This window comes from Piliocolobus tephrosceles, chromosome 7 (genome assembly GCF_002776525.5).
Source record: "Piliocolobus tephrosceles isolate RC106 chromosome 7, ASM277652v3, whole genome shotgun sequence".
Classification (NCBI taxonomy): Eukaryota; Metazoa; Chordata; class Mammalia; order Primates; family Cercopithecidae; genus Piliocolobus; species Piliocolobus tephrosceles.
The window spans coordinates 103447860-103469612 of record NC_045440.1 but is presented as its reverse complement, the minus strand read 5'-3'; the positions used below and the strand labels follow the sequence as shown (position 1 = coordinate 103469612).

General features: G+C 34.9%; 1 protein-coding gene across 1 annotated transcript in view; it reads left to right on the top strand.

Moving 5' to 3' along the window:
* The window catches only part of LOC113224949 (vacuolar protein sorting-associated protein 13B-like), a 753925-nt gene that overhangs the window by 236706 nt on the left and 495466 nt on the right, over positions 1-21753 (top strand). Inside the window, exons 9-10 of the mRNA XM_026454950.2 lie at positions 6631-6740; positions 14030-14177. Of these exons, the coding sequence (XP_026310735.2) occupies positions 6631-6740; positions 14030-14177 (258 nt within the window). The remainder of the gene's footprint in view (positions 1-6630; positions 6741-14029; positions 14178-21753) is intronic.

The following is a 21753-nucleotide window of genomic DNA, read 5'->3' as shown; positions in this document are numbered from 1 at the left end:
AATTCTACAATTTTTTTTACTATAGCTGCTTAATAGAAAAATAGTTTTAACAACTTAGATGTAAATTAATATGTTTGTGTTTTTTTGTCTCATTCATTGGTTTAAGAAACAACACAGGATACTTTTTCCTAATATTACTTGATATATTATAGGACAGTCTCATTGGCTGGTGAGCTTCTATAGCTGCCAAGAGGCATGTATGTTTAATTTTAGTACTGTGCAACTTTGGTCTCTAACTCTTATTTCACCTCTCATTCTTCAGCATAGGATGTAACTGCAAATGACAGTGACACCCTGATTTAACTAATGGGTGAAGCCTGAGTGGAATGTGGATAAGTGAGCCATTTGGGCAGCGAGGAGAGCAGTAAACCACACTTTTCTCATTACTTGTCTCCCAGGCTAAAATTAAACAGAATAAAATATTGCCAAATTTTAGTGATCTATGGTGGATCTGGTCTGTGTCAACTCAATATTAAACTAATTGCCCAGTTCTAATTTATATGTTAGAACTTGTGTGCTATTTTTAAAGGTTGGTATCTTGTGAATTGAGTGTATGATGAAAATCTCTCTCTAAATTTAAAAGAACATTATCTCTAAATTGTAATTTCAACCAAATTGGTATTAAATTAATGGATTACTCTCTTTTATCATCTATAACATTCATAAATTTTAAGGCTGGCTGTAATTCATGAGGTCATTTTTGGTATAATGTAATCATATAGCTTTTAGTTTGGTGAAGTATTTTTTGCTTCTTAATTATAATAAAATAAGACCTTCAAGTTTAATTTTCCTTTTGAAAATATTTATTAGTTTGTTTTTCAGTTTTCTCTCTATAAAATCTCAAATAAAGTGGTGTCCCAATCACATGTTGAGAATTTGTTTGAAAATTCATTGAACACATTTAGTTTTAGACATATCTGAAAAGACTTCTATAATAATTTGTACAATATGGAGGAGATCTGTAATTTCTTAACATACTTGCATCTTGCCCAGTTTGCATGCATTTAAATTTATATGCCATTTTGTTTACTAGGTTTTTAAATTTTTTCATCATAATTAAAAAATATATAGTATATAATGTGACCTGTACTTAGATACATAATCTTAAAAAACATAGTCCTGAATTATTTAAAAAATCAATCTTTTTTCTTTCTTTACTGTTTTTCCAATGTAACATTAACTACGTACAAAAATAGGTAACATATATGTAAGTATTTAATTAAAATTATATAATGATATCGTTTACTATTGGCTGAGAAGTTGGTCATAAATTTATTTGCCTTTATGCATTCTTTCCTCAGGTGATCTATCTTTTTGAGTACTTTTCTGATCTCTTTATCTTCACTCGTTTACAGCTTCTTTTTTTGCTTAGTGTAGATTTATTTTAATTATCCAGTTTGGGGTTTATTGGGCCTCCTAGATTTCAAGTTTATTATCTTTCAACATTTCTGTAAAATACTCAGCCATTACCTTTTTTTAAAACCATATTGCCTCTTCCCCATTCTCTAATATCTTTCTTAAGTCCAGTAAGACATATGCTATGTCTTCTCACTCAGACCTCTCTATCTCTAGCTTCATTTTAAAAGTTTCATTATTTTTCAGTCTGGGGTTACATTCTAAACTATCTTGTTACGTATCTTCCATTTCCTTAATTCTCTCTTCAACTGCATCTAATGTGCTTTTTAACATGTTCGGTGAGTTTTTTTACTTCAACAATTTGTCATTTCTATGGTTTTCGTTTTTCTTTAAAATCTGTCTACTTGTTGCTGATGCTTTCTCATAGTTTATCTTCATGTTTTCATAAATTTGTTTTTAAATATTTTATACATAGCTGTTTCATATTCTGTATTCTAATACCTTCAGTGCTTGAGGATCAAAATGTTTTATTCATTAATTTTTTGACTCATTAACAGTGGTTTGTTTTCTGCACTGCTTGCTGATTTTTTTGTTATGGGAAACATAAATGAAAGATCATAATTTGTGGATGTCACATAACAGTGAATTGGAGACTTTCTCAAAGAGAGAACTTTTTTTCTGCTTTTTCCTAGTGTCTACAGCTAAGGTCCCCAACCTCTGGGCCATGGACCAGTTCCAGTCCATGGCCTGTTAGGAACTGGGCCACACAAAAGGAGGTGAGCAGCAGGCAAGCAAGCATTACCACCTGAGCTCTGCCTCCTGTCAGATCATTGGTGGCGTTAGATTCTCATAGGAGTGCAAACCCTATTATGAAATGTGCATACAAGGGATCTAGATTTTGCATTCTCTTTATGAGAATTGAATTAATGCCGGATTATCTGAGGTGTAACAGTTTCGTCCTGAAACCATTCCTCCACCCCTCAAATCCGTGGAAAAATTGTCTTCCACAAAACCAGTTCCTGGTGCCAAAAAGATCGGGGACTGTTGGTCTTCACAAGAAAGTCTACGACTCATCTATCTCTCTTTCCTGGTGTCCCAGGTTTCAGAATCCCAGTTACGTTTTTTTGTATGTGGTGGGGGGGTGGACAAGAACTCATTTTTTAATGTTTCCTTTTCTAGCTGTAACTAGTTTCACAAATTTTCAGGAATCATTTTGGTGTTTACTTCCATATTTTAAAATAACATAGCTTTTCTTGTTTTTTTCCTGAATATTGATTTTGGAGCATTATTTATTGACTTCTTACTGTGGAAAATGGTAATTGGCTATCTTTCGCTTTCTCCAACCTTCATCACATATTCTACATGGTAGACTACATGGTAGAATAGGAGTATACAAGGCAAATTTTGGTCATTTGAAGATTCTGTGGAAAGCTTTGAAAAAAGGATACATTTCTTTTTCTCTTACATTTTCTCCTTCATTCTTTTATCTGTCTTTTTATATATCAGTTTTCATAGGACTTGTTATTAATACTAATTTTCCTGGTTTAAATGATAGAACAAATGTACTATTTTCAGTTATCCTGAGAACCAGCTATGGTTTATTCTGATATATACTTTCTTAGCCCCCTACCATCAGGCAGACACTTTTTCTTTCTTTCTTTTTCTTTTAAATAGACTTTTATTTTAGGTTCAGGGATACAAGTGCATGTTTATAATATAGGTAAGCTTGTGTCATGGGGATTTGTTGTGCAGATTATCTCACCACCCGAGTACTAAAAAATAAACCAATAGTTCTTTTTTTCTGATCCTCTCCCTTGTCCCGCCCTTCACCCTCCACCTTCTGATAGACCCCAGTGTCTGTTTTTCCCCTCTGTGTGTCCATGTGTTCTCATCATTTAGCTGTCACTAATCAGTGAGAACATGTGGTATTTTGTTTTCTGTTCCTGCATTAGTTTGCTAAGGATAATGGCCTCCAGCCTTATCCATGTTCCTGCAAAGGACATGATCTTGTTCTTTTTTATGGCTGCATAGTATTCCATGGTGTATATGTAACACATGTCCATTATCCAGTTTGCCATTGATAGGCGTTTAGGTTGATTCCATGTCTTTGCCATTGTGAATAGTGCTGCTGTGAACATACGTGTGCATGTGCCCTTACGGTAGAATGATTTATATTGTTTTGGGTATGTACCTTGTAATGGGATGGCTGGGTTGAATTGTAGTTCTGTTTTTAGCTCTTTGAGGAATCGCCACACTGTTTTCCACAATGGTTGAACTAATTTACACTTCCACCAACAGTGTATAAGTATTGCCTTTTCACCACAATCTCACCAACATCTGTCATTTTTTGCCTTTTTAATAACAGCTGTTCTATCTGGTGTGAGATGGTATCTCATTGTGATTTTGATTTGCATTTCTCTAATGATCAATGATCTTGAGCTTTTTTTCATATGCTGGTTGGCCATATGTATGTCTTCTTTTGAAAAGTGTCTGTTCATGTCCTTTGCCCACTTTTTAATGGGCTTGCTTTTTTTTCTTGTAGATTTGTTTATGTTCCTTATAGATGTTGGATATTAGACCTTGGTCAGAAGCAGCGTTTGCAAAAATTTTCTCCCATTTTGGCATTTTCTCCCATGCCATTCCCATCATGGCATCGTCATCATGAAATCTTTGCTTGTTCCTGTGTCCATAATGGTTGTCTACATTGTCTTCCAGGATTTTTATAGTTTTTGGTTTTTATTTAAGTCTTTGATCGATCTTAGGTTGACTTTTGTATATGGTCTAAGGAAGAGGTCCAGTTTCAATTATTTGCTTATGGGTAGCCAATTCCAGCACCATTTATTGCATAGGGAATCCTTTTCCCCATTGCCTGTTTTTGTCAGGTTTGTTGAAGATAAGATAGTTGTAGGTGTGTAGTCTTATTTCTTGGCTGTCTGTTCTGTTCTATTAGTTTATGTGTCTGTTTTTGTAAAGTTATCATGCTGTTTTTGTTACTGTAGTCTTGTAGTATAGATTGAAGTTGGGTAATGTGATGCCTCCAGCTTTGTTCTTTTAGCTTAGGATTGCCTTGACTACTCAAGCTCTTTTTTCATTTTATATGAATTTTAAAATAGTTTTTTTCTAGTTCTGTGAAGAATGTCATTGATAGTTTGAGGAACAGCATTGAATTTGTAAATTGCTTTGGACAGAATGGCCCTTTTAACGATATTGATTCTTCCTATCCATGAGAATGGAATGTTTTTCCATTTGTTTCTGTCATCTCTTTGAGCATGTTTTGTAGTTCTTATTGTAGGGCTCTTTCACCTCCCTGGTTAACTGTCTTCCTAAGTATTTGATTCTTTTTTTGGCAAATGTGAATGGATTGCATTCCTGATTTGGCTCCCACTTGACAGTTGTTAGTGTATAGAAATGCTAATGATTTTTGTATATTGAATTTGTATCCTAAGACTTCACTGAAGTTCTTTATCAGCTTAAGGAGCTTTTAGGCCAAAACTATGGGGTTTTCTAGATATATATTTTCATGTTGTCTGCAAAGATAGTTTGGCTTCCTCTCTTCCTATCTGGATGGGCTTTATTTCTTTCTCTTTCCTGATTGCTCTGGCCAGGACTTCCAGTACTGTGTCTAATAGGAGTGATGAGAGAGGGCATCTTGTTTGGTGCCAGTTTTCAAGGGGAATGCAACAGCTTTTCCCTATTCAGTATGATGGCGTATTTCCTATATGCTACAGGTATAGCTGATAACAAAATTGGCAAATATCCCTTCCCTTATGTTTCATATATCCTAGTGGAGCTAATAATATTTGTATTAAAAATATATGTACAATTACAGAAACTTATATAGAGATGTATATAACCTGCACATAAATTGAGAATTGTGTATTCTGCTTTAGGTAAGTTCTATTTGAACTACTTTTCATCAGAAAGGGACAAAAAATAGGTTAGTTATTAGGTTGGAATTACAACCTGTTACATTTCAGCTTTGTGTTTTATGTCAGAATGTTGGCCTGCATTTAATCTAGGCTGCTCTTTTTCTTTGCTTTTGAACATTAAAAATTGTAATTTTTAATGATTTATTGAATTATTATAATTATTTCAAATCATGAATCAATTTTTTAATATAATGAAAAAGTTATTTAGGAATATTTTACCTAATGTATTCCATTTTCAGGGCCAATATAAAAATTGTTCTTTGCCTAAAAAGTTGAGCTTATTATTATATTTTATGGACAAATGCACTTTTAATGAGATGTAATTCACTTTCCATACAATTATTTTATATTGTGTGATTCAGTGGTTTATAGTATATTCACCAGGTTGTACAATTGTTTTCTAATTTCAGAATATTTTTATCACTCTCAAACTATATACCTCTTAGCTGTTATTTCTACTCTCCCCTCTCACAGGCCCTGGTAACTACAAATCTACTTTTTGTCTCTATGTTTTTGCCTCTTGCGGCAATTTCATATAAGTGGAATTCTTTTTTTTTTTGAGACGAAGTTTCCCTCTGTCGCCCAGGCTGGAGTGCGGTGGCCGGATCTCAGCTCACTGCAAGCTCCGCCTCCCGGGTTTACGCCATTCTCCCCCCTCAGCCTCCCGAGTAGCTGGGACTACAGGCGCCCGCCACCCCGCCTGGCTAGTTTTTTGTTTTTTTAGTAGAGACAGGGTTTCACCGTGTTAGCCAGGATGGTCTCGATCTCCTGACCTCGTGATCCGCCCGTCTTGGCCTCCCATAGTGCTGGGATTACAGGCTTGAGCCACCGCACCCGGCCGGTATAAGTGGAATTCTAAAATATGTTTTCTTTGTCAGGCTTATTTCACTTAATGTTTCAAGATTCATCAATGCTGTAGCATGTATCAGTACTTCATTTCTTTTTATGGATGAATACTTTTCCATTGTATGGAAATACCACATTTTGTTTATTCATCAACTCACGGAAATTTATATTGATTTCACTTTTTGGCTGTTATAAATTATGCTGATATGAGCATGTGAATACACGTTTTTGTGTGGACATAAGTTTTCGGTGTCCACATTTCTTCAAAAAGACATATAGTTACAATATGACCCAGTTATGCCATAGTATTTTCCAAAGTGGGTGTACCAGTTTACATTCCTACCAGCAGTGTATCAGGGTTTGCATTCCTCCACATCCTTTCCAACGCTTGTTACTATTTGTCTATTATGTCACAACTATCCTACATGGTGTAAAGTGATAAATAGCTTATTGTTTTTTATGAGGAATTATGTAACAATTTAAAAATCTTGTCTTTTAGGTGCTGTACTTCTTTGCAGTATACAAGGACTAGCAGTTAATATTGACCCAATCTTATATACATGGCTCATCTATCAGCCTCAGAAACGAACAAGTAGACATATGCAACAGGTAAGAGATTTTTAAATAGTTTTTTCTCTTAAATATTTTTCTTATTCATTTATTAGAATTATATATGTCTTTTGATTGATTCTTTTTTAACAAATGTACCAGATTTCCTTTGTCTCTCCACTTTACCCCTTTCAAACAATTCTGTTCCCTTATTTTTGCATGAGAAATTGCATGTCATTATAAAGTTTCTTTGACTACTAAAGGGGCTTTCTGTACAATGGCTTATAAAACAGAAACTAGTTTAGGAGTCCTATTTCACCAGTCTTCATTCTTTCATAGTGCCTACATGTCCATTCTCATGGTGTGCAATACATAAGAATTGCTCAGTAAATGAATGTTGGCATTTCTGATTGTTTGTTTGTTTTGTTTTGAGACACAGTTTCACTCTGCCTCCCAGGCTAAAGTGCAGTGGCATGATCTTGGTCCACTCCCTGGTTCAAGTGATTTTCTTGGGACCACCTCCCAAGTTCAAGTGATTCTCATGCCTCAACCTCCCGAGTAGCTGGGATTACAGGCGTATACCATCATACCCAGCTAATTTTTGTATTTTTAGTAGAGACGAGGTTTCACCTGTTGGCCAGGCTGGTCTCGAACTCCTGACCTCAAGTGATGCGCCCACCTTGGCCTCCCAAAGTGCTGGAATTGCAGGTGTGAGCCACAACACCTGGTCAGCTTTTATTTTTATCTCTACCTTTCCTTGTCATATTTAGGTTTTTTCAAAAAACATGCATCGAATACCTAATCCTTGGATTGGGATGATTGGTGCAAAAAAGGTTGGAATATATGTTTGTTTAAAAAGGTATAAATTACAAAGTAGTAAGTAGACAATTATAGTTTCTAGAATACTTAAACATAAATCTGACAGTTTTGTTATTTTCATTTTAAAGATGAAGAAACTGATGTTTATTGAGATTCATTTATGTATAGTCACACAGCTGTAAGTAAATGACAGAACTAAGAATTTTTGGGGCCAAATTTGTGCTTTATTGAATTATAATTTCCCATCAACTTAAGTACAATTTTGCAATATCCTATATGGAATAGCTTTGTATCCTTTTTCTGAAGTAACTTCAGGCTAGTTGATTGGAGAAGAATACACAATTTTATAATTATATAAGAATTAAAAAGTTCAACAAAAAATACTCTCTAAGGAGCACGTTTTAAAGGTTTTTCTTCACTTTGTCCTAATTTTATTTGAAACTTCTGCCATACCTGTCCCCATTTTTCCTTTCAATGAGTAGTTACAGAATGTAAGGCAGTATGCTATACACCATGGCCACAGAAATAAAAGTCATAGGTGAGAATATCCCTCCCTCTGAGAGTACGTAGTATATTTGAGAATCTTAAGGGATATTGTAATGCCATTTTTAGTAATTACTATGTATATGTATGTCCAGGATTATGTGAAAACAAAAAAGAGGAATAGTTCTCACAAGCAGGGTAGTGTGTGAAAAGGAGGAATTAACAACTAAGCTGAATTAACAACTAAGCTGAGTAAACTAAGTGAGCCAGACAGGGAAGGTTGTTTTAGACTGAACTGTTTGAGCAAAGGCAAAGAAGATGCAAAAGCATGGCAAGAAAGAGACTTCAGTGGTTCCAGAATGGAGTGAAGTGTTCTTGTAGAGACTGGGAGAAATTGGAAACCAATTTCTGAAAAAAAAATTTGTAGTCCTAGGTATTTGAGACTTCATTTTGAAGGGTAAAGAGGAGCTATAGGAAACTGGTATTAACAGAGCTGGATTTTAGAAAGTTTACTCTAGCAGAATATAGAGAATGAGTGCTACAGAAGTTAGACTAATGGCAGTAAACCAGTCTGGAAAAATTTTCTTTGTAAATTCTTGATGGGTTATTCTCTAAGTAATACAGTTATTTCCAGTGTACCATAGATATCCCTGTAGGTCAAGTAGAGTGTTCTAGCAGCTTAAATAAATTAGACATTCATTTAATTGATACCAAGCATATTCAAATATTTTGATTTTTAACTTTTAAAAAAATTATAACTTTTAAAATGAATATACAATCACGTGCCCCTTAATGATGGGGATACATTCTGAGAAATGCATCATTAGGCAATTTTGTTGTTGTGCAAACGTCATAGAGTGTACTTACACAAACCTAGATGGTATGGTCTGCTAGACATTTGGGCTATAACCCATCTCTGGTATAGCCTATTGCTCCTAGGGTACAAACCTATACAGAGTATTACTGTACTGAATACCTTAGGCAGTTGTAACACAATATAAGTATTTGTATGTCTAAACATAGAAAAGGTATAGTGAAAATATCGTGTTATAATCTTACGGAATCACCATCATGTATGCAATCCATTGTTGACTGAAACATTGTTATGTGGCACATAATTATATGTATATTTTTCTAATTCAGAAACAATGCCCTATTTAGAAGCTAAACTGCTTGCCATACCAATACTTTGGGAGGCAAGTTGTGAGAATTGCTTGAGCCCAGGAGTTCAAGACCAGCCCAGGGAACATAGCAAGACTCTGTTTTTACAGAAAATAAAAATTAGGTCTGCATGGTGGTGCAGGCCTGTAGTCCCAGCTACACTGGAGGCTAAAGCAGGAGGATAATTTGTACCTGGGAGGTGGAGGCTGCAGTGAACAATGATCACACCAGTGTACTCTAGCCTGGGCAAAAGGGTGAGACCCCATCTCTAAACATAATAAAAATGTAAACTAACCAATACCATAATCCCACTCATTCAGAGTTACAAATAATGTTGGAGTATATATCTCCATAGCTAAATCTTTGCATTCATCTTTATTCACTTAGAATATATTTTTACAAGTGTAATTAGTAGCACTAGGCAAGTGTTTTGCATTTTAGAAACATATTTTAAGACTTTTGTTTTATCACCAAATTGCTTCCAAAATTGGTATACAGTTTGCATTTTCTTTTTCCTTTTTCTTTCTTTCTTTTTTTTTTTCACACAGGATCTTGCTCTGTTGCCCAGGCTGAAGTGCAGTGCTGTGATCACAGGTCACTGAAGCCTTGACTTTGTGGGTTCAAGTGATCCTCTTTTCTAAGCCTCCTGAGTAGTGGGGACCACAGACACACACCACCATGCCTGGCTAATTAAAAAAAAATATATATATATTTTGTAGAGGTGGTGTCTCACTATATTGCCCCGGCTGGTCTAAAACTCCTAGGCTCAAGTGGTCTACCCACCTAAGCCTCCCAGAGTACTGAGATTACAGGCATGAGCCCCATATCCAGCCCAGTTTACATTTTCAACAGCAATTGATAGCATTATTATTTTACTACAGTTTGGCGTACTTAAAAATATACTTTAAAAATGTCCTTATTCTACTATTTTCCTCTTGAATGTTCCCCCCGCCCCACCCCACCATGGAAATTTGAGAGAATTGCATAGTAGAGCCATATGTTTCCATACCCAGGTTCAATAATTATCAAGTCATGACCACTCATCTTTACTCTTAAAATCTGTTAGGTGAAAAAAAATGCCAATATACAGTATTGGTGAAAATGTAGAGAATAATTACTGTTGTTGTGAGTGAAAACTTGATAAATTTGTCAGTATCTAATAAAACTGAAAATTAGTGAACTTATAACCCCAAATTTGTACTTCTTGATGTAGGTACGCTCTTAGAGTGAAATTCATGTAAGTAAGGAATACTGTGTAAGACTGCTGTTGCATATTCGTTACAATAATGTGAAAATTTGAAAACCTAAATGAAAATTTGTAAGAAGGTTGATGAAGTATGAAATATTCACATGATATAACATTTATTAAAAATTATACAATAGACCTTAGTATGGACATCTCAAATTATATTTGATGCAAAAGCAATTTCCCCAGGATGTATGCAATATGAGAGCACTTTTATATATTTTTCTAAAAGTGCCCTTAATGTGTATGTGTGTGTGTGTCTGTAAGTGAATACAGGTATAAAAATTAAGTTGAAGGATTTGTACTAACATCATAATAATGGTTGACTCTGGGAGGAAAGGACAGTAGGTTGGCAGTCAAAGGGGATTTTAGTTTTATCTAGAATTCCTTTTTTTAAAAAAACAAATATGATAAACTGTTAATAGCCATTAATTATTGGTTATAATAGGTATGTTGTATTCTTTGTAACCTTCTAGTATTTTTTAATTTGTTAAATTAATAATTTGTGAAAGATGGTTACCTTTTATATGATGCAGCTATGAAAAGCTTTAGGTATTTTGGGATTATGGGACAGTTTTGAGTTAAAGATAGAACAGCTCTGAGACTAGAGTGCAACTGAAATTTGAGGAGAGCTACAGTTCCAGAAGGAAAAAGAATATAAGCAGGGTAATAGGAGGTTGTTAAAAATAAATACTGCTTATTTCGATGTTTTTGACCAAGGTAGCCATATTTCTAGAATAGTAGAGGAAATCACTGGTCTTACTCCTTATTTGGTATCACTTAATGCCTGACATGCAGCATCTTTATTAGCAGTCATTCAACAAATAAAAGTATTTTGCATACAGCTGTGTACAGGGCATACAAGAGCCTTACTCTTGTGTTAGAAAGTGGTTTTGTTTGGCCTTTTAATTCTTGCCTGTGTGAAAATACACTCAGAGTTGTCTGGGCGCAGTGGCTCACAGCTGTAATCCCAGCACTTTGGGAAGCCGAGGCGGGTGGATCATGAGGTCAAGAGTTCAAGATCAGCCTGGCCAAGATGGTGAAACCCTATCCCTAATAAAAATACAAAAATTAGCTGGGCACGGTGGCAGGCACCTGTAATCCCAGCTACTCAGGAGGCTGAGGCAGGAGAATTGCTTGAACCCGGAGGGCAGAGGTTGCAGTGAACCAAGATTGCACCACTGCACTCCAGCCTGGGCGACAGAGTGAGACTCTGTCTCAAAAAGAAAAAAAAAAATACACCCAGAGTTTTAGCTACCCAAAGGTATTTTTTGTTTGTTGTTTAGTATTGCCAGTACCATGAACTGGATCTATAAAATTTTACATGGATTTTTAACTTTGTGCTTTCATTAGTTGCATCTTTCAGCTACTGTGCTTGAATTTACGCTGTATAGCACATAAATTTTCTCTAGTTACTTATTCTATAGTTGACCCTAGAAACAAACAACGTGAGGGCTAGGGACACCAACTCCCTGCTTGGTCAAAAACTCATGTATACCTTTTGAGTTCCCCCAAACTTAACCAATAGCCTACTGTTGATCAGAGGCCTTAACGATAACATAAATAGTTAATTAACATATATTTTATATATTATATGCGTTATATGTGGTATTCTTACAATAAAGTAAACTAGAGAAAAGAAAATGTTATTAAGAAAACCATAAGGAAGACAAAATACTATATAGGACTAAATTTGATCATTCCTGAAGGTCTTCATGTTGAATAGTAGGCTGAGGAGGAGGAAGAGGAGGGGTTCGTCTTGTCCCAGAAGTGGCAGAGGTGGAAAAAAATCCACATGTAAGTGAACTTATGTGGTTCAAACTTAATCAAGGGCCAGCTGTATATTAATTTTAATCCTGAACTTGGTTATAACTTTTTAGAGTTTGGATTGTATTCCAGGAATATAAATGGACAGAAATTCAAGGGATTATGGAGTCACTAAATATTAGAGTATAAAGAAGTTTTCCAGTAACCATCTCCACCCCCTCTTATTTTTTAGATATGGAAACTTAAATGCATCAAGACTTAACAATATATGGAGCATTTCTCATCTAGATCTTAAAAATGATTTCCAATTTAGATTTGTGTATTATCAGTTTGACTAAATACCAAATGTCAAGCAGGTACTCCATGTTATGATGCTTCCAATAATTTATTTAATCTTTTCCTTTTCTCATTTTCAATTTTTTTTTTTTTTTTTTTTTTTTTTTTTGAGACGGAGTCTCACTCTTGTCGCCCAGGCTGTAGTGCAGTGGCATGGTCTCAGCTCACTGCAAGCTCTGCCTCCCGGGTTCACGCCATTCTCCTGCCTCAGCCTCCCGAGTAGCTGGTACTACAGGCGCCTGCCACCACGCCTGGCTAATTTTTTGTATTTTTAGTAGAGATGGGATTTCACCGTGTTGACCAGGATGGTCTCGATCTCCTGACCTCGTGATCCACCCGCCTTGGCCTCCCAAGTGCTGGGATTACAGGCGTAGGCCACCGCGCCTGGCCTCTAATTTCTTTTCCTTTTTTTTTTTTTTACTTAGTGTGACTAGCAACTTGTAAAATAATATGCCCTTTTCCATGTTTCAGAACATGATTTATTTTATTACATAGTTATATAATAAACAAGTTTTCATTGAAATACTTTTTCATAATGTAAATTATATTGAGTATTTTAAGTTAGGTGAGGCTTAAGGTTGGATCTATAAAACTTTGGTTGTGGTATTGAAGATAACCTTAGACTACACTGCAGCCTGACCAACCACCGCCAGATTTACCATCTGATACAACTGTGTTACAGTTATCATCTGTTGTTTCCCAAGCTACAATTTCCTTCTCAAACTGTGGCTAAAACCCAACATTTGATGATTGTTTTCCACCCACTTCAACATTGATCTTTGATCCTATGGCAAACTTAAAAGTGCCTTTTTTTTTTTTTGGCCAATAATATGACAGAATTGTATTGGGCATCATCAGCAGTAACTTCAGATTTTATTTCAGTGAATAAAGATGAAACAGCTGCTTTACTGTCCAGCTCAGCCCGCATGCATTCAACAGAGGATCATAATATTTTCCAGCTTTCTCTAAGTAGATATTTTTCTGTGCTTTCTGAATAAACTATGGATATCTTTTGTCAGACAAAATATAGAGATTTTCAGTATTCTTCAAAAAAGTTGGAGTATCCATATTAACATGTATACAATCAGTCTGTAAAAGTATGTTTCTAAAAATGCCATTTTATAAGGATAACTTTATAAGGGTACTTTTCCATTTTTTTGAGAACATAATTTTCAAAGTGAAATTAAATTTTATCTTGCTCTTTCTATGTTATTTTAATACTTCCTACTAAAACTTAAATTTTCTGGGTACTTACAGGATCTTTGGTTTTCACTCAGAATTTTAATTTAAAATTTAAATGGATAAGCATTGCTCTGTGTGTGTGTGTGCATGTGTGTCTGTGTGTGTGTGTGTGAGAGAGAGAAAAGGCGGGGTGCGGGGACAGATGAAGGAGGGAGAGATTGATTGATTTAAAATAATGAAGTCTCAGCCCCAACTTGTGAAGGACTGTCCTCAGTATTGCCATGTTTAACCTTTACTGCTTACGAAATAGTTAAAAACTAAAAACTAAAAAGTTTTTCATTTTGGCTCTTTCCAGCAGCCTGTGGTAGCTATTCCTCTTGTTATGCCAGTTTGTAGAAGGAAAGAGGATGAGGTGTCTATTGGAAGTGCACCCTTGGCAAAGCAGCAATCATATCAGGCCTCTGAATATGCCAGCAGCCCTATAAAAACAAAAACGGTAACAGGTATGTGTCAAGTACTGTAAAGGGACTATGATTTTACTCCACTTCTAAGCTAGCAAGTCAGCATCCACAATTTCATGGATGCTGGCCAAAGACATGAGACTCCTCGGCTGGAGGCAAAGAGCTTTATTATCCACAACATTAGCAATAATCACAGTATTAGCATTTTCTTGTGTTAGTGCCCTGAGCCCAGTTTCCATAAGGTGGCATGAAGGAGGCCAGGAATTCTGAATTTAGGGAACCTGAACCTTTTATAATGGATAGAAAGCATGCCTGCCCTTTTCTCCAGAGGGAGGCGCTATGTCTCCTTTGCGAGGGTGTAAGCACACTTGCCCTTTGCTCAGAAGCAGGATCATATTTCTGTCTTATGAGGCTGTTCGCTATACAAATATCCTTAAAAACACAGTAGGGAACAAAGACAATCACTACCTCTACTTAAGAGACCCATGGAGAATTGCATCTCAATAGTATGTTCCTTCAAGTGAATTCTTGAAAACCACAGTACACCTTAATCATCTTTCTACCCCTTTCTTTCATCTTCTCTGCTAGATCTTCTATGCAAATATAAAGTATGTGATCACAGATTTTGAAATGCATCTGTGTATGCATGGAAAAGTTTATATGTAAACTCATACCAATCACATATCAATTCATAAATGATACCAGTTGATCTGATAATTATTTTACCTTCTTTATTATACTTTATGTTTTTATAAGAAATTAATTTGTAATGAGGGAAAATAAATAACAAAAGCTAAAAACGTAATTTCTCATCATTATTTATAAAATATGAAAACATAAACAACACATTGTTTTTTATTTTAAATTATTAATATGAACTATGGTTCTTTTCTTTAGAATTAAGGATAATTGCATTTTATGTCTTTGGTGTTCCCCCATCTTTAGAACCATCAGGTATCCTATAGGTATTTTTCTTATAGATAAGGACATTATTATTTCACCAAATGTATATTCTCACTCAAGTTTGCATAAAAATTAATAAGCATCCAACTAATGCTTGTGACTGCTCACAGTCACCAAAGGTAAAAGGCCTTGAGTTGAGTATAACATTTATTGTTTATGAATTCTATTTCTTCCCCTTTGGGTGCCCACTATTTTTAATTCTCTGGTGAACTTGGCAGTGGTACTCTCTCTTTTCTTGATAATACTCTTTGCTAAACATTTTCTTTACTTAGAATTATGTTTTAACACTTTTTTTTATTTTTAATTAAAGGATACAGTCTTCTTTTTTAGATTAAAAATATATTTTATGATTTCTTAGAGTATGTACATACATTTAAATGTAGTTATCAATCACTGTTTTAATTATTATTTATATTGCATCATAAATTGTAATGAGTTTGTTAAGGTATTCATAGTCTTTTGCACATCTGCCTACCTTTTTTGGTTGTTGATTTTTGTTTTTTAACTATCTTAGCCATTTTCAGTAGCATTAGGTATAAATCAGTAGCATTAGGTATAATCATATTGTTGAAAAATACACAATTTATTTTTTAACTACATGTTACAGTGGAGAAATGTTAATTTTATTTCTGAGTTCTTATTAAAATTATTTTTTAAGTTATATCATCACAACCTATGGTCCAATGTTGATTTTAAGTTCATCCCCAACAAGTTATATGGTGATTTTGATACATGAATACCAAGACCTGCTGATACTGCACTGGGTTTGATTTTGCTTTTTAATTATTCAGTTAGAAGCAGACCTTTTCCTCTTCCAAATTCAGCCAGTGGTAAGTGGCTGGCTGCAGGGGGACATGTGCTTGATGGCTGAGGATGTGTTAACAACAGAATGCCACTATTTCAATGATATAGTCACATACGGTGGACTAAGCCAGAAGAAAAACTTGCTGCTCCACATGAAGATAATCGATTTTCACAAAATTCTAAATAATCTTCCAGAGAATCTGTATATTCTTCAAAACAACGAAACCCCTAAAAGCTATGACATTTGTTTACCCTAGGTTTTGAAATGTTATAAACCTTAATTTGGAATTATTGATGAAAATTTCTGGAATGGAGATGAAAACTTAAAAAGCAGAATACTCCATAAATCATACTTAAAAGATATAACCCATTTTATCTTACATGTTTATATATTGCTTCTCATGTCAACGTAGTAAGTACAGAGTTAAAATAATAGAAGCCTTTTAAATTTAAGACACCTTGACTATTGCTAAGATAATAATAAATGAAGACATGTGATAATGTTGTAGATTTGGTAGATAATGCTATAAATTCAAAGTGTAGAACTTTAGCTTCTGGCCATGATAGACTAACAGGGTTTAGATTTATATTCCTGCTGTAAGCAACTAACAAACAGGATAAAATATATGGGGAAAATTCCCCAGTTTCTGGACATTGGACAACAGGCAGTGCAGGAGTGTGATTCCTCATAGAAAGGAAACAAAGGTGAGCCCTAGGATTTCCCTAGCTTTCTGCCTCAGGGCACGTTTCAGAATACAGAATAGAATAGGACATCTTAAACTGAGCTCAGCGGTCTTTCTGAGTTGTAGAGACAGGAACTGAAGTTTAGGGAGGCAGAAATGACTAGAAATTATGGAATAAAATTCCAGAGATGGAGAAAGTTATGCAGAAAAAGAGCCCCTGGGGCGATGAGACCTCACGGGGTTTGGCAAAGAATAACCTTGGAGCTGTGATCTTAATGATTCCCACCCTTACACAGGGCAGAAGGCATTGAAGTTCCTACTGTCCATAGTATACAATTCTCATTGGTTATTTAGGACATTCAGTAGAGACCAGAAGGGCTAGGCCTTACCTGTGGGGCTAAACTATTTATAAAGACTACCCTAGACTCACCTTAAACAAACTTGTAAATCAGCCTCTGAAGGAAACAAAATAGCAAGTAACTGTTACTATTAAAAGGAATACAATACTGTTGTAGCCCAACATGATTAAAAGGAATACAACAAGATGGAGACATACAACAACTTAAATATAACAGTGCCAAACATTCAATAAAAAAATTACTAGAGGTGCAAAGGAGTGAGAACTACCAACAGGAGAGAAACTAGCCAATAGAAATAGGCTGAGAAATGACACAGATGATAGAATTAGCAGGTATATTAAATACCTATATGTTAAAACAGGTATCATAACTATGTTCAGATATTTACAAGAAGTTGGATACATTGAGGAGAGAAATGGAAAATATATGAAAGAACCAAACTCAATTCTAGAGATGAAAAACAAAATATCTGAAATAAAAATTTAGTAGAATTAGATATAGAGTAGTAGATATTGCAAGAAAAAGAGATTAACTTGAAGACATAGTGATGGAAACATGCCAAAATGAAGCACAAAGAGAATAAAGGAAAATAAATGTACAGAGCCTTATTGAACCATGGGATGATAAGTAATTATGGTTGTGAGGGTAGGGCTCATTGAGAGTTCACATTTGACAAGATACTTGAAACAGGCGAGGAAGTGAGCCATATGATATCTGTGGATAAATGACTTGGAATTATCTATGTATCTATATCTATATCTATAGGAATAAATGATATACTATAACCCTTTCATTTTATAAGTAAGACTATTGAGTCACAAAGAGGTCAAGAAACTTATCCAAGGTTAAAAAGATATTTAATGAGACTTTTTAAAAATTGAAATTGCCAGAGTATAGGCACTTTGTGATTGTTTCCTTCTTTCACTCTGAATGTTTCCTTCTTTCTTTCTTTCATGGCATGGGCAGTCCTGCAAATCAGGTCTATGCAAATGTTGTCATCTACTATTTCATCTCTAATACCTAATATATAGCCAGCCAACTTCAGTGCCGTTTTTATTTTTTTGCTAAGGAATTACTCTAAATTTGCAGCCCTGTCCAGTAGCACTAAGATAGTGAAAGATTTTGCATCAGAGTTACCAAGATGGATACTACTGGGAAACACCTTTTATGATCGTGTTTCCTAATGGCATTGATAGTTCCACCTTTTTTTATTTGAGTTCCACTCACTGGTGCACAGTTAAGTTCCTGGATGAGACTCAAAAGTGAAACACTACTGTTGGTATATATTTTTTGGCCTTGATATATCCTTAAATATATTCCAGAATGCTGAGGCTTCTACCAAAATAAAAAAATATATATATGATCCTTCAGATGTTTCAATTTTTATCAGGCATATGGAAAGTCTATCTCTTATGCCTAGGTCTTCAAGAGAAGTAAATATGAAAAATCTTGAAATCTTAAAAAGTACGTTGTTTATATTACAGATAATAAAAGGCTTTAGATTATTGTTATTTGTTTTTAAAGAACCTGTCTTTGGAGTATGATCTTTGGTTATTGAGTAGAATATTTCTTCTTTATTTATTTATTTATTTTTTGAGACGGAGTCTTGCTCTGTCGCCCAGGCTGGAGTGCAGTGGCGTGATCTCAGCTCACTGCATCTCCACCTCCCAGGTTCAAATGATTCTCCTGCCTCAGCCTCTTGAGTAGCTGGGGCTATAGGCACGTGCCACCACGCCCAGCTAATTATTGTATTTTTAGTAGAGACGGGGTTTCACCATGTTGGCCAGGATGGTCTCGATCTCTTGACCTCGTGATCTGCCTGCCTCGGCCTTCCAAAGTGCTGGGATTACAGGCGTGAGCCACTGCGCCTGGCCTGAGTAGAATATTTCTAATTACATTCTTTTGCTGACCTCATTTCAAGATGTAATATTTTAAATTTATGCCAAAGTTTAATAATACAGTTATCTTGTTTAGGCTTAAGTTTGGCTGAAAATATCAGACTTACTCTAAATAACGGTGCTTTAAACAAGATCCAATTTTGTTTCTCATTAGAAAGTTTAAGCAGGCACCCTAAAGCTATTATGATCTTTCCATATCAGGAAGCTTTTTATTCTACTTTGAGTGACCTTCATTGCCAGGCTTGCCTCATGGTTCATGATGGTGGCTTCAGCAGTTAATCAAGTCTGCATTTCAGTGAGCAGAAATGAGTACAGTGAAAGAAAAAGGTATTTTCTACGTCATTAAGCACTACCCAGAAGTTGCACACCCCATTTTGTTTATATACTCTTGGCTAGAAGCTAGTTACATGGTCCTATCTAGCTGCATAAGAGGTCTTGCAAATGTAGTATGTATTCTTTAAGGCCATGTACCTGGCTACAACTTGTGTGTTCTAACTAAGAAAGAAAAGGAGAGTGAATAGTGGAGATTATTTAGCTGCTTCTACCATAGTAACTTAAAATGGAAAGTCAAAAGCTGAATTTTGGAAAAAAATAGAGAATAAAAATATTTTCCTTTTAGTATGCATATCACAAGACAAAGCTGGTTAAAAAAATGTTTTTAGTGTTGCTTAGATATTTCACAGTAAGAGATATAGACTTGGGAGTCATCAACATATGGATCATAGTGGAAGCCACAGAGTGGTTGAGATTTCTCAGGAGACCCTACAGAGCAGGATGAGAAGAGAGTGCAAAATTACATTCAAAGGAACTTTTTAATGGAAGAGTAAGGAGAAGGAGCCAATGGAGAGAGTTCAGAAGCGTCACTATATGAGAAGTAGGCAACAAAGCTGCATGTATATGTGCGACACAATTCCAAAGAGTTTCAAGAAGAAGGTGGATGTGCAATGATATGCTGTAGAGTCGTCAGGAACAATGAGGCTGACAAATAGGCTGTTAGTCTGTGGCCAGTTGGCCAGAGGACTTTTAGTTGTTAAGGAACAGATGTGAATTGAAGGAGGGACAACCTATGTACACCAGTCATTCAAGAAATTTGACTATATAGTCACTTGGGGTATATAATAGCAATAGAGATGTAAAGAGACAAGGAGACAAAATTGGAGATACCACAAAGACTAAGGATAATTTATACAGTGAGATCACAGGTAAGCAAGATCTAAAACCCTGCACAAATGTGAGACTTAACCATTCAGGAAAAATCATTTCTTCTTTAGGACAGAGATAAGAAGATAAGACTATGTATCATTATAGATTAATTTAGTTATTTTTCTTTCCACAAACAAGTACTTATGTGGGACAAGTTTTTTTTTTGTTTTTTTTTTTTGCACTTTCAGAGAATCTAAGAGATCAAAAAGTGTATAATTTTCTCAAGACAAGCCTCCTGTTTTTCTCATACAGGGAACCAGTTTTTCAGGTTAACTTTGGAATGCCCTGGCTGAGAAGAGGGGTTCATTCAGGTGGTTAGGGGCCCTAAAATTTTATTTTTTCTTTACAAATGTCATTTGAAAATATTAAAGCATGAAGGTAGACATTATTGTATAATATAAAATTGATTTTATCAGGGATAAAAGATGATCTTAAAAATTTTACTATTTTAGAACACAAAAAGGTTGAAAATAAAATAAAGTATATCTAATGAAGTACATCTAAAGTAAAATAACTTGAAAATGTAATTCAGAAAGTCATCAGAGAATTTAATGAAAATATATGTTTACTGAGTTGTTTTGGACATTGTAAGAAAAATTATTTTTATTTCTAAATCTAAATTCAAGGGAAAAAGTATTAGCAGTCTGCAGAGCTTAAAATGATACACAAAGTTCAAATTATTTTATAAGTTGTTTCTGTACTATTCTAGGCAATCAGCATAATTTATAATTAGACAATATTTCTAAGATTAATTTTCTAAAGGACTTCAACAGATGCTAGATGATTATTTGATATGTTACCCATACTGTAGATGATTGTAGCCATATACTTCATCTCCTTAACTCTTTGATTTTTTGAATAGTTCATGTTTTATGAAGGTAGTAGTTTATGAAGGTGATAAATACGAAGTGTCTCTGATGATAGCTGTCACTTTCATAAACATGAAGCATCCCTCAGTCATCTGATGGCAATCTTTTATAGCCATATCTATCAAATGTATTACTAAGTTGACATTTACCACATATTTGAATTTCTCACATTGCTAGTGTTCATGTGAAAACTCCTGAAATGAATCATTAGCTCGTAAGGAGATGTAATTACACTTTATTTAGTATGTCTCCATGTGTGCCGTGCAGAGTATTTTATCATTGGTATTTGATGATTAATTCCAACAAAGTGTTCAGTTTGTTAAGCAGACTGGGTTTATTTATTTTTATTTTTAAATGTACTGTACTTTATTTAATATAAATATAATGTCCTATCTTGTTGGGTCCTTTTCTTGAGAGACTAGCAATTATTCCATATTTAATTTTTTTAAAATTCTTGGTCCTTACCTCTTTGGCTCACTTTTTATTTCTCTATGATTATAAAGCAGATTTATTTGTGTATGGTTTCTTCTAATGTGTTCAAGTTTTGCTTTCTATTTTTACTTTGAAGGTAGAGCATAGACTTCATTAAATTTTCTCAGAAGAGAAAGCTTTGGAAGGTAAATTAATGTTGAAAAATTACTTGTACCCTATTGGAGTTATTTGACTTCCATTACTGTTAGCACTACCTCACTCCCTTCCCTTTTGAATATGCTGGCCCAAACCTGGAACAAAACAATGAAAAGAGGGAGGGGAAATAAGAACCCCCACCTCCACCCCAAAACATGGTTTCTTGGTTTCCTTCGGCACAGCCGAGGCAGACTAACGTTTCTTTAAAAGCA